General features: G+C 43.3%; 1 protein-coding gene across 5 annotated transcripts in view; it reads right to left on the minus strand.

Annotated features, from left to right (window-relative positions):
* Window positions 1-15,294, minus strand: part of rerea (arginine-glutamic acid dipeptide (RE) repeats a) — a 659,533-nt gene that overhangs the window by 209,388 nt on the left and 434,851 nt on the right. For all 5 annotated transcript variants that reach the window (XM_063033173.1, XM_063033174.1, XM_063033176.1 and 2 more), the window contains one exon: window positions 385-509. In XM_063033173.1, the coding sequence (XP_062889243.1) occupies window positions 385-509 (125 nt within the window). The remainder of the gene's footprint in view (window positions 1-384; window positions 510-15,294) is intronic.

A 15,294-nucleotide genomic window follows, 5' to 3' on the forward strand; every position in this document is an offset into this window, starting at 1 on the left:
GGCGATAAACAGAAAGGCCTGGTGAGAAGCTAAGAGTACTTAGGCTGTACACTTTTGTACTGATGAGACCACCACATGATCTGGGTGGGAAACACTTCAGAACTGACAAAGGTGGATATAAAACCTTTTAAAAACAGCAAGAGTAAAGCAATAGTTCAACCAATCAATAGATTGATTGTGGAGAATAAGAATTTCAGGTTGTATATTGTATACATTCTCTGATATTAAATGGAACCATTAACAATTGATTGACTACTGAATAAAGCATCCCACCACTTAACCGTGATTGAAACCCATTGTCTATTTTCTCCTCTTACACATTTGAAACTTTTGCATTCTCTCAGAAAGCTATAGGAAAGGATCAGGCCTTCAGTGGAATCTTACCTGGCTGCCCTCAGGTACATCAGAAGCTCACAGTCATTGACACCAGGAGTCCAAACCAGCTCCTCGTGTTCCGTTATCATTTCACCGGTGGACAGGGGAAGAGGCTTCAATTCTGGAAGCTTCGCCTAAAAGAGGGAACCTGTGGTTAGAATCGTACTTTAATAACAGCCATGGTTCAGCCATGATTTTTTTTATTTATTTAGAGACACAACACAGGCCCTTCTGGCCCAATTACAATTATATGACCAACTAACCTCCTAACTCATACATCTTTAGAATATGGGAGGAAACCCACGCAGTCACGGGGAGAAGGTACAGACTCCTTACAGACAGCGTCAGGAACTGAACCAGAGTCGCTGGTGCTGTAATAGCATTATACTAATCGCTGTGCGACTGTGCCACCATGGACTGTCTCGTGCAAAAGCAATATTGAAATTAAATATATTCATTGAGCAAGCACCAATACACTTAGAAAGGGTAAGACAAGAAGTCCAAATAACAAAACCAAAATAATCAGTTCACCATACAATGTGCCTGATTTGAAAATATACCATCTTCACCCTCTCAAAGGCAATAAGGAATGGGTAATAATTGCCACTGCTTTCAGCCATTGACATCATGAAAAAGAAACATATCAATAATAAATACTCAACTCTGGTCCCACATCTCATCTCCTTTTCCAGTAAGAGTGGGACCTCATTGGTTCTCTTTCATGTTCCCATTTTTTCACTTTAGCTGGCAATTTCCACTCTACCTCCATTTCACAAGACTGGTTAACAATCAATATCCCCACAAAAGTGCCATGAATATTCACTGTGTCCCCTTCTACCATGGTTCCTGGCAGAACTTGATTCTATTATGGTTCCATTCCCCACCTATATCACATCAGTTCTCTTAAGACAATGTTCTGGCTGCCATCCACAACCATCCTACTTTGTGTGAGGTAAGACCATAAGACATGCTGCCCTTTGGCCCTTCAAGTCTGTTCTGCCATTTGAGCATGTCTGATGTATTATCCCTCTCGACCACAGTCCCCCACCTTCTCCCCATAGCCTTTGACACCCTGACTAACCAAGAACCTATTAACCTCCACTTTAAATATACTAATGAATTGGCCTCCAGAGCTATCTGCAGCAATGAATCCATAGATTCACCACTCTCTGGCTAAAGAAATTTCTCCTCAAATCTGTCATAAAGCCATGTCCTTCTATACTGAAATAGTACCAATGCCTTCAACCTGCCCTTCATATTTCTCAACCATAGATCATCTTTCCATTGAAAGGACCTCCAAACAATGCCCACTCTACTTTGTGTACTTCAACTCTCAATTTTCCCCAGCAATCTTCTTGTAAAACAAAGACAGAACTTCCCTCATCCTTACTTTTCTGCCACCTACCTTTTCCAGTTACTCCCCACTAGTCCCGGTGCCAGCAGAATGAAGCATCTTCTCCTTTTCTCCTCCTTCTGCCTTGCAAAGGGACCATTCCCTCCAGCAACACTGGTTCACCTTTCTATCTACACCAACAAGGTGAAAGTTCAAATAAAACCAGAAATACTCAAAATTGGACATCATCTCTGAAGAAAGAAACAAAACCAATGCTTCAGCCTGCTATTGTGTTCACTGCATTGTCTGATATGGATGAAGATGAGCCAAATGGGGCTAATTTACATGGGCATCTTGGTCAGTATCAATGAATTGGGCTGAAGGGCCAGTTTTGATGCTGTATGACTTGATGGCTCCATGATAACCACTACCTCCATTTCCTCTTCTGCCAGTGTAGAAGATAAAACACCTGGCCATTCACCTTCTCCTTCCCTGTCATCCAAATACACTTTGCATGTGAAGAGATATTTAAACGTAATTTTAATTTCATATTACTGCAGTCAGTTTTCATTCTGTATTTTTCTCCATACTGGGGACACCAAGTGTTGATTGTGAGGCTGCTCTGCAGAAGATTGTTACTCAGTCCACAAATGTGACACCAACCCCCACCCCCCAACGCACCGAGCTGCCTGTCGTTTTAATTCTCAGTCTTATTTCCACTCAGACCTCTACCTTCACCTTCCCACACTGTCCCAAATTAGGTCAGCGCAAGCTCAAGGAACAACAGCCTGAACCATAACTCAGATAATCAGTTCATTCCAGCTTCTCTATTCCAAATTTTCAGCTTTCACCACATTGTGCTCTGCTGAATTCAGATCCTTAATTTGCACTTCAGTGCACATCCTACCGAATGACCTACTATTTCCTTACTAGTCCAAGTACCAGTACATTTCACCGGCACTATTCTTGCATTTGTTTTCATAATTTCTCCAGTTTAATGCTCGCCCATTTTGTTCTCTCCTTCTCTTCGCCCTCCCTTTTTATAGATCTAGGATCAAGGATCAACTTTATTCATCATATACATTTACATGTATATGTACTTTTATTTATATTTTTATATATATAAAACTACACAGTACTGTAGTAGCAATTTTATGTATTGCACTGTACTGCTGCCACAAAAAAAACAAAATTCATGACACATGTGGGTGGTGATTAACCTGATTCTGATCTGGGTCTCTATTGTGGACTGAGAGTGGGAAGGGGGCAGAGAGAGGGGAATTATGATTGGGAAAAGGGGAAGGGAGAGGGGAGGGAGTGGGAAGAACTACAGAAACATTCTGTAATGATCAATAAACCAAATGTCCTTGCCTTGTCTCTTGTCTCACCATATTACAGGGCTGGATGTGTCTGCACCTGCACCACCCCCCAGCCCCTGGCACTCTCCCACACTCCACTTTCACCATTCCCAACAGCCTTTCCTCCTGCCGTATTTACAAACTCACTCTCTGCTCCACATTGACAAATACCATATTGTACAAAAGTCTTAGGCGCCCTAGGTATATATACATCTATGGCTAAAGTACAGACATGGAATAAAATGTGTATAAATACCGGAATACCAGCATGTATTAAAGTGGCTGTAAGTGTTTATTGTGCAGCGAATGAGGTAGTAGATAGAGGGGAGGTATGAGGGGGGCTAACTAGAAGGATTGATCAGATTAATTGCTTGGAGGAATAAATGTTTAAAATGGCATGAACAGCAAACTAAAAGAATAGTTTCTCTTCCAGAAACGTTTTCCAGCAATTTCTGATTTAATTTCAAAGTTCTAACATCTGTTACACTTGCTCTTGTCTCACCATATTGCCAATGTGTAGACAATACCGTTCCTATGTAAATATCAAGAAAGACTATGTTTAGTTTAAATACATCTAAACACTCTGTATTAGAGAGGTGGTACAGGAGTCTGAAGACACACATTCAAAGTTTTAGGAATGGCTTCTACGCTTCTACCATCAGATAACCCATGAAAAGTAGCTCAATACTTTTGTTCCCTTTTCTAAATATATCGCTGATCCATGTCGTAGCCAAGAATATTGAGGAACCCAGAAGAGCGACTGCTGCAGAGAAGGGGAGATGCAAGAAGCACCGAGGTCCCAGCTATTCCCGTGTCATTACTGCTCCTGAGTCTGCAGATCCAGGATTGGCCTCCACAGTCACTAACGATTGTGCTGTTCTCCTGAGAACTCTTCTTCCCTCCTGATCTTCAGTATAGTTTATGTACGTTTGCACTATACTGTACTGCTGTGCAAAACAATACACTTCACACCAAACAGCAGTTAATGCTAAACCTGATTGTCATTCTATGCTACTTTGTGGCAGATTTTTCACAGCATTTTAGTTGGTTTTTTTTGTTCTAGGATTGACGAAAGTTTTAAAACATGTCCTGGGATCTGAGATAATACACCTTCAACATCCATAACCGTTTTCCTTTGCCCAAGGAATTGTTCCGTTAAGCTTATGGGAACATCAAACATTCCTCCAAATTTATAAAATACTGAACAATACAGCACAGTACAATCTGTGCTGACATATTAGTCTATTAACCTACTCCAAGATCAATCTAATGACTCCCTCCCACATAGCCCTCCATTTTTTTCTTTCATCCATGTGCTTATCTATGAGTCTCTTCAATGTCTCTCATGTATCTGCCTCTACCACCACCCAGGCAGCACCTTCCACACACCCACCACTTGCCGTGTGAAATACCTGCCTTCAACATCTCCCTATACTTCTCTCCAATCACCTTAAAATTATGCCTCATATTAGCCACTTCTTCCTCTGTAAAAGGGCACTCACTTCCCACTATCAATGCCTCTTATCATCTTATATACCTCTATTCAGACACCTTTCATCCTCCTTCGCTCCAAAGAGAAAAGCCCTAGCTCACTCAACCTATCTTCATAAGACACACTCTCCAATCCAGGCAGCATCCTGATAGATCTCGTCTACACCTTCTCAAAAGCTTCCATATCCTTCTAAAATGACAGTAGGGTGCCCAGACATACAGTTGCCTTCCTTGTCATGAGGCCCAGTTGGTTTGTTTCTCCAGTTCAATGTCAACACATATGTGTGCCAAGTAAATGTCAGTGAACAATAATCACCTAAAATTGACTAAAGGTGGGGAATTGTACTTGCTCCAGAGTTTAGTGATGCATCAGCAGTTCGGTTTCTAAAAGCGCAATCATAATACTCCCCAAAAATGTAATTTCCCTAAACATTAAGTACCATTTCCATCACTTTATAGTACAGCACACAGTAAATCATTAAATATAACCTCTAATGACCCATGGAAATTGTTATTAGGGAGATAGTGAAGTGGATAAGACATCAGTGTTAAATTAATATTACTATCATCAAGGGGTCTAATTAGTTGCTTTATTCAGTGATCATTACACAGATAGTAGATTGCCTTTTTGGCATTAGCCTTTAATTTTTTTTAGTAATAGCACATGGTTACAATTTCAAAATATATCAACTGATCTACAAAAGCAATGTTTAAGTTGAAATGTTATTTTATAAAGCTTTTGAATAGGTATTGTAGAGTAGAATGTTTTATCAAGCATTAATATTTTATAATAACCATTTAGTTCCACTTGGGGATCAACAAGATGGCCTTCAGGTAATACCAGCATGTCAGAGATACCAGTGCAAATATCTTACCCGTGTATCAACATTACAACTTCAGGAACTGAACCTGCCTCTCATTTTAGGGGCTGGTGTGATTGAAGTAAACCGTTGGAAATACATACAGTCCTGTGCAAAAGTCTTAGGCACATATACAGTGCCTATAAAAAGTATTCACCCCCCCCCCCATAAGTTTTCAAGTTTTATTGTTTTAAAACATAGTCATGCTTTATTGATCCCAGGGGAAATTGGCTTTCGTTACAGTTGCACCATAAATAATAAATAGTAATAGAACCATAAATAGTTAAATAGTAATATGTAAATTATGCCAGGAAATAAGTCCAGGACCAGCCTATTGGCTCAGGGTGTCTGACCCTCCAAGGGAGGAGTTGTAAAGTTTGATGGCCACAGGCAGGAATGACTTCCTATGACGCTCTGTGCTGCATCTCGGTGGAATGAGTCTCTGGCTGAATGTACTCCTGTGCCCAACCAGTACATTATGTAGTAGATGGGAGACATTGACCAAGATGGCATGCAACTTAGACAGCATCCTCTTTTCAGACACCACCGTGAGAGAGTCCAGTTCCATCCCCACAACATCACTGGCCTTACGAATGAGTTTGTAATCATTGAATCACAGTGGATTTAATTTGGCTTTTTTGACACAGATCAACAGAAAAGGCTCTATTGTGCCAAAGTGAAAACACAATAATTGATTGCAGAATAATTCACCCCCTTCAAGTCAATATTTAGTAGATGCACCTTTGGCAGTAATTACAGCCCTGAGTCTGTGTGGATAGGTCTCTATTGGCTTTGCACATCTGAACACTGCATTTTTCACCATTCTTCTTTACAAAACTGCTCAAGCTCTGTCAGACTGTATGAGGATTGTGAATGAACAGCCCAACCACAAATTCTCAATTGGATTGAGGTATGGACTCTGATTTGGCCACTCCAGGACATTAACTTTGTTGTTTTTAAGCCATTCCTGTGTAGCTTTGCCTTTACGCTTGGGGTCATTGTCTTGTTGGGAAACAAATCTCCCAAACTGCAGTTCTCTTGCAAACTGCATCAGGTTTTCCTCAAGAATTTCCTTGTATTTTGCTTTCCTCCAGGATTTCCCTGTATTTTGCTGCATTCATTTTACCATTTACCTTCACAAGCCTTCAAGGGCCTGCTGCAGTGAAGCATTCTCTCAGCATGATGCAGCCACTACCATGCTTCACAGTAGGAATGGTATGTTTTTAAAAGATGTGTGGTGTTTGGTTTATACCAAACATAACATCTAGTCTGATGGCCAAAAACTCTCAATTTTGGCTTCATCGGACCATAGAACCTTCTTAAAGCTGACTTCAGAGTCTCCCACATGCCTTCTGGCAAACTCTAGCCGAGATTTCATGAGAGTTTTTTTTCAACAGTGGCTTTCTCTTTGCCACTCTCCCATAAGGCTGCGACTACTAAAGCACCCAGGCAACAGTTGTATGCACAGTCTCTCCCATCTCAGCCGCTAAATCCTGTAACTCCTCCAGAGTTGTCATAGGTCTTTTAGTGGCCTCCTTCACTAGTCCCCTTCTTGCACGGTCAGTCAGTTTTTGAGGACAGCCTGCTCTCAGTAGATTCACAGCTGTGCCATATTCCTTCCATTTCTTGATGATTGCCTTAACTGTACTCCAAGGGATATTCAGTGATCAGTGTCAAAAAAAGCCAAATTAAATCCACTGTGATTCAAGATACAGTCGGCCCTCCTTATCCGCGAGGGATTGGTTCCGGGACCCCTCGCAGATACCAAAAAACGCGGATGCTCAAGTCCCTTATTCAACCTAAGTGCGGTGGACCTTAGGACCCAGCGGAACCCTAGACCTTATTTAACCTGTCTCAATGCGGTGGGCATTAGGACCCGGCGGCGGAACTCTGAATCCGCAGTATTTCTGTTCACGAAAATAATCATGATCGCGATTTAAAATAAAGTGGAAATAATAAAGCAATCAGAAAGAGGTGAAACGCCATCGGTCATTGGAAAAGTGTTAGGCTACAGTCGGTCAATGATTGAAACAATTTTAAAGGATAAAATGAGAAAGGCCCTGCCCGATTAAAACTACAATTATTACTAAGCAACGTAGTGGTTTAATTATTGGGTTTTTGGTTTTGGATTTTTGATCCTCACATCAACCTGGCATGGATGGAGAGCGTGCTAGGGAGCAGTCTGTCACTGGATTGAACTTGGGAACAGCCCGGCGAGGAAACATACGTTTCTTAAGTGTTTTACATGCATAGAAAGGTAAAATATATACTATATATTCAGACAAATGTTTGACTAACAGATGCTAAATAAAATCGGATGTACCTGTTCCTACTTACTTAGTAAGAGAACCTCCGGTTTCTTTTCGATCCCGATCCACGATAACCTACGCACGTCCTCCCGTATACTTTAAATAATCTCTAGATTACTTATAATACCTAATACAATGTAAATGCTACATAAGTAGTTGTTATACTGTATTGTTTAGGGAATAATGGCAAGAAAAAAAAGTCTGTACATGCTCGAACAGCAAGTGCTGCAAGAGCACTTCCGGGTTTTCTCAATTCGCGGTTGGTTGAATTCGCGCATGCGGAACTCGCGGATAAGGAGGGCCGACTGTATATATATTAGAGCTAGGGTGCCTAAGACTTTTGCACTGTTCTGTATTTGTTGCCAGGGAGTGGAGAGCGAGTTTGTAAATCTGGCGAGAGCAAAAGATGTTGGGAATGGCAAGGGTGGAGCACCGCGGGAGGGGTGTGGAACAAGTGGTAGAGAAGGAGTGCCAGGAGTGGGGAGTGGTGTGGGTGCAGACACACCCAGCCCTGAGACACCAGGTAAGACCACCTGATTCCAAACAGTTGGCTTATTGACCATTACAGAATGTCTCTCTGGTGCTTCCCACTCCCTCCCTTTTCTCTTCTTCTTTTCCCAACCATGGGAAGGGAGAGCGAGGAGGTGATAGAGAGGAGTGGAAGGCAGGTGGTCACGCCGGGGCCACGGGAGGCAGACAAGTGGGTCACGGTTAGGAGAGGGAAGGGGAAAAGGCAGGTGATGAGGAGTACCCCGGCGGCTGTGCCCCTTAACAACAGGTACTCCTGTTTGAGTACTGTTGGGGGGGACAGCTTACCCGGGGGAAGCGACAGTGGCCCTGCCTCCGGCACAGAGTCTGGCCCTGTAGCTCAGAAGGGTAGGGCAAGGAAGAGGAGGGCAGTTGTGATAGGGGACTCGATAGTAAGGGGGTCAGATAGGCGATTCTGTGGACGCAGTCCAGAGACTCGGATGGTAGTTTGCCTCCCTGGTGCCAGGGTCCGGGATATTTCTGATCGTGTCCAAGATATCCTGAAGTGGGAGGGTGAAGAGCCAGAGGTCCTGGTACATATAGGTACCAATGACATAGGTAGGAAAAGGGATGAGGTCCTGAAAGAAGAATATAGGGAGCTAGGAAGGGAGTTGAGAAAAAGGACCGCAAAGGTAGTAATCTCGGGATTACTGCCTGTGCCACGCGACAGTGAGAGTAGGAATGCGATGAGGTGGAGGATAAATGCGTGGCTGAGGGATTGGAGCAGGGGGCAAGGATTCAAGTTTTTGGATCATTGGGACCTCTTTTGGCGTAGGTGTGACCTGTACAAAAAGGACGGGTTACACTTAAATCCTAGGGGGACCAATATCCTGGCAGGGAGATTAGCGGGGGCTACTGAGGTGACTTTAAACTAGAATGGTTGGGGGGTGGGAATCAAATTAAAGCGGCTAGGTGTGAGGAGGTTAGTTCACAACAGAGGGATGGGAACCAGTGCAGAGAGACAGAGGAGTGTAAAGTGAGCGTAGAAGCAAAAAGTACAAAGGGGAAAAGTAAAAGTGGCAGGCCGACAAATCCAGGGCAAGCATTAAAAAGGGCTAAGAGAGTTGTAAAAGAGCGCCTGAAGGCTTTATGTGTCAATGCAAGGAGCATTCGTAATAAGGTGGATGAATTGAAAGTGCAGATTGTTATTAATGATTATGATATAGTTGGGATCACAGAGACATGGCTCCAGGGTGACCAGGGATGGGAGCTCAACGTTCAGGGATATTCAATATTCAGGAGGGATAGACACGAAGGAAGGGGAGGTGGGGTGGCGTTGCTGGTTAAAAAAGAGATTAACGCAATAGAAAGGAAGGACATAAGCCGGGAAGATGTGGAATCGATATGGGTAGAGCTGCGTAACACTAAGGGGCAGAAGACGCTGCTGGGAGTTGTGTACAGGCCACCTAACAGTAGTAGTGAGGTCGGAGATGGTATTAAACAGGAAATTAGAAATGTGTGCAATAAAGGAACAGCAGTTATAATGGGTGACTTCAATCTACATGTAGACTGGGTGAACCAAATTGGTAAAGGTGCTGAGGAAGAGGATTTCTTGGAATGTATGCGGGATGGTTTTTTGAACCAACATGTCGAGGAACCGACTAGAGAGCAGGCTATTCTGGACTGGGTTTTGAGCAATGAGGAAGGGTTAATTAGCGATCTTGTCGTGAGAGGCCCCTTGGGTAAGAGTGACCATAATATGGTGGAATTCTTCATTAACATGGAGAGTGACGTAGTTAATTCAGAAACAAAGGTTCTGAACTTAAAGAGGGGTAACTTTGAAGGTATGAGACATGAATTAGCTAAGATAGACTGGCAAATGACACTTCAAGGATTGACGGTGGATATGCAATGGCAGGCATTTAAAGGTTGCATGGATGAACTACAACAATTGTTCATCCCAGTTTGGCAAAAGAATAAATCAAGGAAGGTAGTGCACCCGTGGCTGACAAGAGAAATTAGGGATAGTATCAATTCCAAAGAAGTAGCATACAAATTAGCCAGAGAAAGTGGCTCACCTGAGGACTGGGAGAAATTCAGAGTTCAGCAGAGGAGGACAAAGGGCTTAATTAGGAAGGGGAAAAAAGATTATGAGAGAAAACTGGCAGAGAACATAAAAACGGACTGTAAAAGCTTTTATAGATATGTAAAAAGGAAAAGACTGATAAAGACAAATGTAGGTCCCCTGCAAACAGAAACAGGTGAATTGATTATGGGGAGCAAGGACATGGCAGACCAATTGAATAATTACTTTGGTTCTGTCTTCACTAAGGAGGACATAAATAATCTTCCAGAAATAGTAAGGGACAGAGGGTCCAGTGAGATGGAGGAACTGAGCGAAATACATGTTAGTAGGGAAGTGGTGTTAGGTAAATTGAAGGGATTGAAGGCAGATAAATCCCCAGGGCCAGATGGTCTGCATCCCAGAGTGCTTAAGGAAGTGGCCCAAGAAATAGTGGATGCATTAGTGATAATTTTTCAAAACTCGTTAGATTCTGGACTAGTTCCTGAGGATTGGAGGGTGGCTAATGTAACCCCACTTTTTAAAAAAGGAGGGAGAGAGAAACCGGGGAATTATAGGCCGGTTAGCCTAACGTCGGTGGTGGGGAAACTGCTGGAGTCAGTTATCAAGGATGTGATAACAGCACATTTGGAAAGCGGTGAAATGATCGGACAAAGTCAGCATGGATTTGTGAAAGGAAAATCATGTCTGACGAATCTCATAGAATTTTTTGAGGATGTAACTAGTAGAGTGGATAGGGGAGAACCAGTGGATGTGGTATATTTGGATTTTCAAAAGGCTTTTGACAAGGTCCCACACAGGAGATTAGTGTGCAAACTTAAAGCACATGGTATTGGGGGTAAGGTATTGGTGTGGGTGGAGAATTGGTTAGCAGACAGGAAGCAAAGAGTGGGAATAAACGGGACCTTTTCAGAATGGCAGGCGGTGACTAGTGGGGTACCGCAAGGCTCAGTGCTGGGACCCCAGTTGTTTACAATATATATTAATGACTTGGATGAGGGAATTAAATGCAGCATCTCCAAGTTTGCGGATGACACGAAGCTGGGTGGCAGTGTTAGCAGTGAGGAGGATGCTAAGAGGATGCAGGGTGACTTGGATAGGTTGGGTGAGTGGGCAAACTCATGGCAGATGCAATTTAATGTGGATAAATGTGAAGTTATCCACTTTGGTGGCAAAAATAGGAAAACAGATTATTATCTGAATGGTGGCCGATTAGGAAAAGGGGAGGTGCAACGAGACCTGGGTGTCATTATACACCAGTCATTGAAAGTGGGCATGCAGGTACAGCAGGCGGTGAAAAAGGCGAACGGTATGCTGGCATTTATAGCGAGAGGATTCGAGTACAGGAGCAGGGAGGTACTACTGCAGTTGTACAAGGCCTTGGTGAGACCACACCTGGAGTATTGTGTGCAGTTTTGGTCCCCTAATCTGAGGAAAGACATCCTTGCCATAGAGGGAGTACAAAGAAGGTTCACCAGATTGATTCCTGGGATGGCAGGTCTTTCATATGAAGAAAGACTGGATGAACTGGGCTTGTACTCGTTGGAATTTAGAAGATTGAGGGGGGATCTGATTGAAACGTATAAGATCCTAAAGGGATTGGACAGGCTAGATGCGGGAAGATTGTTCCCGATGTTGGGGAGGTCTAGAACGAGGGGTCACAGTTTGAGGATAGAGGGGAAGCCTTTTAGGACCGAGGTTAGGAAAAACTTCTTCACACAGAGAGTGGTGAATCTGTGGAATTCTCTGCCACAGCAAACTGTTGAGGCCAGTTCATTAGCTATGTTTAAAAGGAAGTTAGATATGGCCCTTGTGGCTACAGGGGTCACGGGGTATGGAGGGAAGGCTGGGTTCTGAGTTGGATGATCAGCCATGATCATAATAAATGGCGGTGCAGGCTCAAAGGGCCGAATGGCCTACTCCTGCACCTATTTTCTATGTTTCTATGTTTCTATGTTTCTATGATTGTCCTCTGTTGCCTCCTTCCCACTCTCTGTCCACAGAAGAGAGCCACATCAGAATAAGGTTCATCATCATTCACATATGTCATGAAATTTGCAGCAGCAATAGTACATTCAAAAGTCTGAGGCACTCTAGTTATATAAATGTAAGACTTTTGCGCCATACAGTAGATTTACTCCAAGTTGGTGAATCTTCAGCACAAAATTAATTAAAATGATAGAAATTAAATCATATTAAGATTAGGCTCATGAAAAAAACTACTTGCAAGTTAAAATTAGCTTTATTGGTATCACTTTCAGTACATCAAAAAGACAGTGAAATGTGTTGTTTGCATCGATGTCTAACTCAGTCCAAGGACATGCTGGATGTACAAGTGTTGCCATGCTTCAGGTGCCAGCACAAAATGCCAACAACTCAGTTACCCTAATTTATATGGTTTTGGAATGAGGGAGGAAACCAGAGTATCCGGTGAAAACCAGGGGACCTGGAGGAAATTCATGCAGTCACGAGAATGCACAAACTGCTTACAGTGGTGGAATTGAACCCAAGTTTCTGGGGCTGAAAGGCATTATGCCAACCACTATGCAACTGTGCAACCCTCTTGTATACCCTTGTAGTACATTTTTCTGAAAACTAAAATGCAACTCTTCTTTAGCAAATCAAGTTTAAATGTCATATCATCTAAGCCACAAAATTTTACCTCAAAGAGATTAGTGAAATATTTCAACTTTGAGCACTTTGTTTCCATATTTAAAAATAAGTAATTCCAAGCAATGCATTCAACTCCCAGTAAATTATCAAACAAATAAGAATTTAAAAAATTAAAACAGTTAAAGAAAAAAATTTGTAATAATTTATGTCAATTTTGTATAAAGAACAAAGGATTATTTGAAAGAATATCAGAGACCAAAATAATGTATTTTCTGGAAATTTTCCTTTACAAAGCATGAAAGAAAAAATTGGGAAGAATGTATATTTTTTTCCCCAAAGGCTGACCAGAATCATTCTTAGCACATAGGAAGCTGGTTGTGACCGTTGGAAGTCAATTATTTCAGACGCAGGACACAGCCCCAGGCATTCCTCGGGGCAGCGGACTCGGCCTAATCACTGTCTCTTGCTTCATGCATGATCATTCCAGTCACAGGACACCTCTGCTGGAGATACTCTGGGCACTATCCAAGACAAAACAACCTTCAGCTGCTTTATCAATGACCTTCTCTCTCTGATCTAGTCAGAAGAGTGTTGCTCATGATGGCTGCAAGATGTTCATCAATTTCAAAGAAAATTAAGGCATGGAGGAAGACCGGGACGACTTTCAAGCATGTCTTAGTAACGTATGCCACACAAGCGATGAGCAATGAGTAAATCTAACGAATAATTTAATCACCCTCCCCTCTACCTCCATCATTCATCTGACCATCAACGAAGCTTCTTTGGGACATCATTTCGACAAGATTAGGTTTGACATACAACAGTAACTGACCCTTTTCCACTAATCCCAGGCGCAAGTTATAAATCCGTTACACAGAAGAGCACAGACACAGGAACAGGCCCTTAAGCCCACAATGTCTGCACCAAACGTGATGTGGAATCAAACTAAATTTCTTCTGTCGGTAAATGATCCTTGTCCCTCCATTCCCTGCACATATTCAGTGGCAATCTAACAGCCTCTTAAACACCACTCCAGCATCTGCATCTAGCTCTACCCCAACAGTTTGTTCCAGGCATGTACCAGTGTCTGTGCATCAAAACTTAGAACTTACAATGTAAAATAATACAGTATGGGAACGGGTCCTTCAGACAACAATGTTGTGCAACACCAATTCAATAGGTATCAACTGGCCAACTAAACTAATTGCTCTGCCTATGCAATGTCCATATTCATCACAGTCAGTGCACAAAGGTGGTGTGTAGTTTAACAGCGAGTGAGTGTATTGGACGCAAACAACAGGAATTCTGCAGATGCTGGAAATTCAAGCAACACACATCAAAGTTGCTGGTAAACGCAGCAGGCCAAGCAGCATCTATAGGAAGAGGCGCAGTCGACGTTTCAGGCCGAGGCCCTTTGTCAGGAGTAACTGAAGGAAGAGTGAGAAAGGGATTTGAAAGTGGGAGGGGGAGGGGGAGATCCAAAATGATAGGAGAAGACAGGAGGGGGAGGGATAGAGCCAAGAGCTGGACAGGAGATAGGCAAAAGGGATATGAGAGGATCATGGGACAGGAGGTCCGGGAAGAAAGACAAGGGAGGGGGGACCCAGAGGATGGGCAAGAGGTATATTCAGAGGGACAGAGAGAGAAAAAGGAGAGTGAGAGAAAGAATGTGTGCATAAAAATGAGTAACAGATGGGGTACGAGGGGGAGGTGGTGCCTTAGTGGAAATTAGAGAAGTCCATGTTCATGCCATCAGGTTGGAGGCTACCCAGATGGAATATAAGGTGTTGTTCCTCCAACCTGAGTGTGGCTTCATCTTTACAGTAGAGGAGGCTGTGGATAGACATGTCAGAATGGGAATGGGATGTGGAATTAAAATGTGTGGCCACTGGGAGATCCTGCTTTCTCTGGCGGACGGAGCGTAGATGTTCAGCAAAGCGGTCTCCCAGTCTGCGTTGGGTCTCGCCAATATATAAAAGGCCACATCGGGAGCACTGGACGCAGTATATCACCCCAGTCGACTCACAGGTGAAGTGTTGCCTCACCTGGAAGGACTGTTTGAGGCCCTGAATGGTGGTAAGGGAGGAAGTGTAAGGGCATGTGTAGCACTTGTTCCGCTTACACGGATAAGTGACAGGAGGGAGATCAGTGGGGAGGGATGGGGGGGGAACGAATGGACAAGGGAGTTGTGCAGGGAGCGATCCCTGCGGAATGCAGAGAGAGGTGGGGAGGGAAAGATGTGCTTAGTGGTGGGATCCCGTTGGAGGTGGCGGAAGTTACGGAGAATAATATGTTGGACCCGGAGGCTGGTGGGGTGGTGGTGGGAGGCTGGTGGTGGCCTTTTATATATTGGCAAGACCCGACGCAGACTGGGAGACCGCTTTGCTGAAAAAATAAACGCATC

Source organism: Mobula hypostoma, chromosome 25, assembly GCF_963921235.1.
Source record: "Mobula hypostoma chromosome 25, sMobHyp1.1, whole genome shotgun sequence".
In the NCBI taxonomy this organism is placed as follows: Eukaryota; Metazoa; Chordata; class Chondrichthyes; order Myliobatiformes; family Myliobatidae; genus Mobula; species Mobula hypostoma.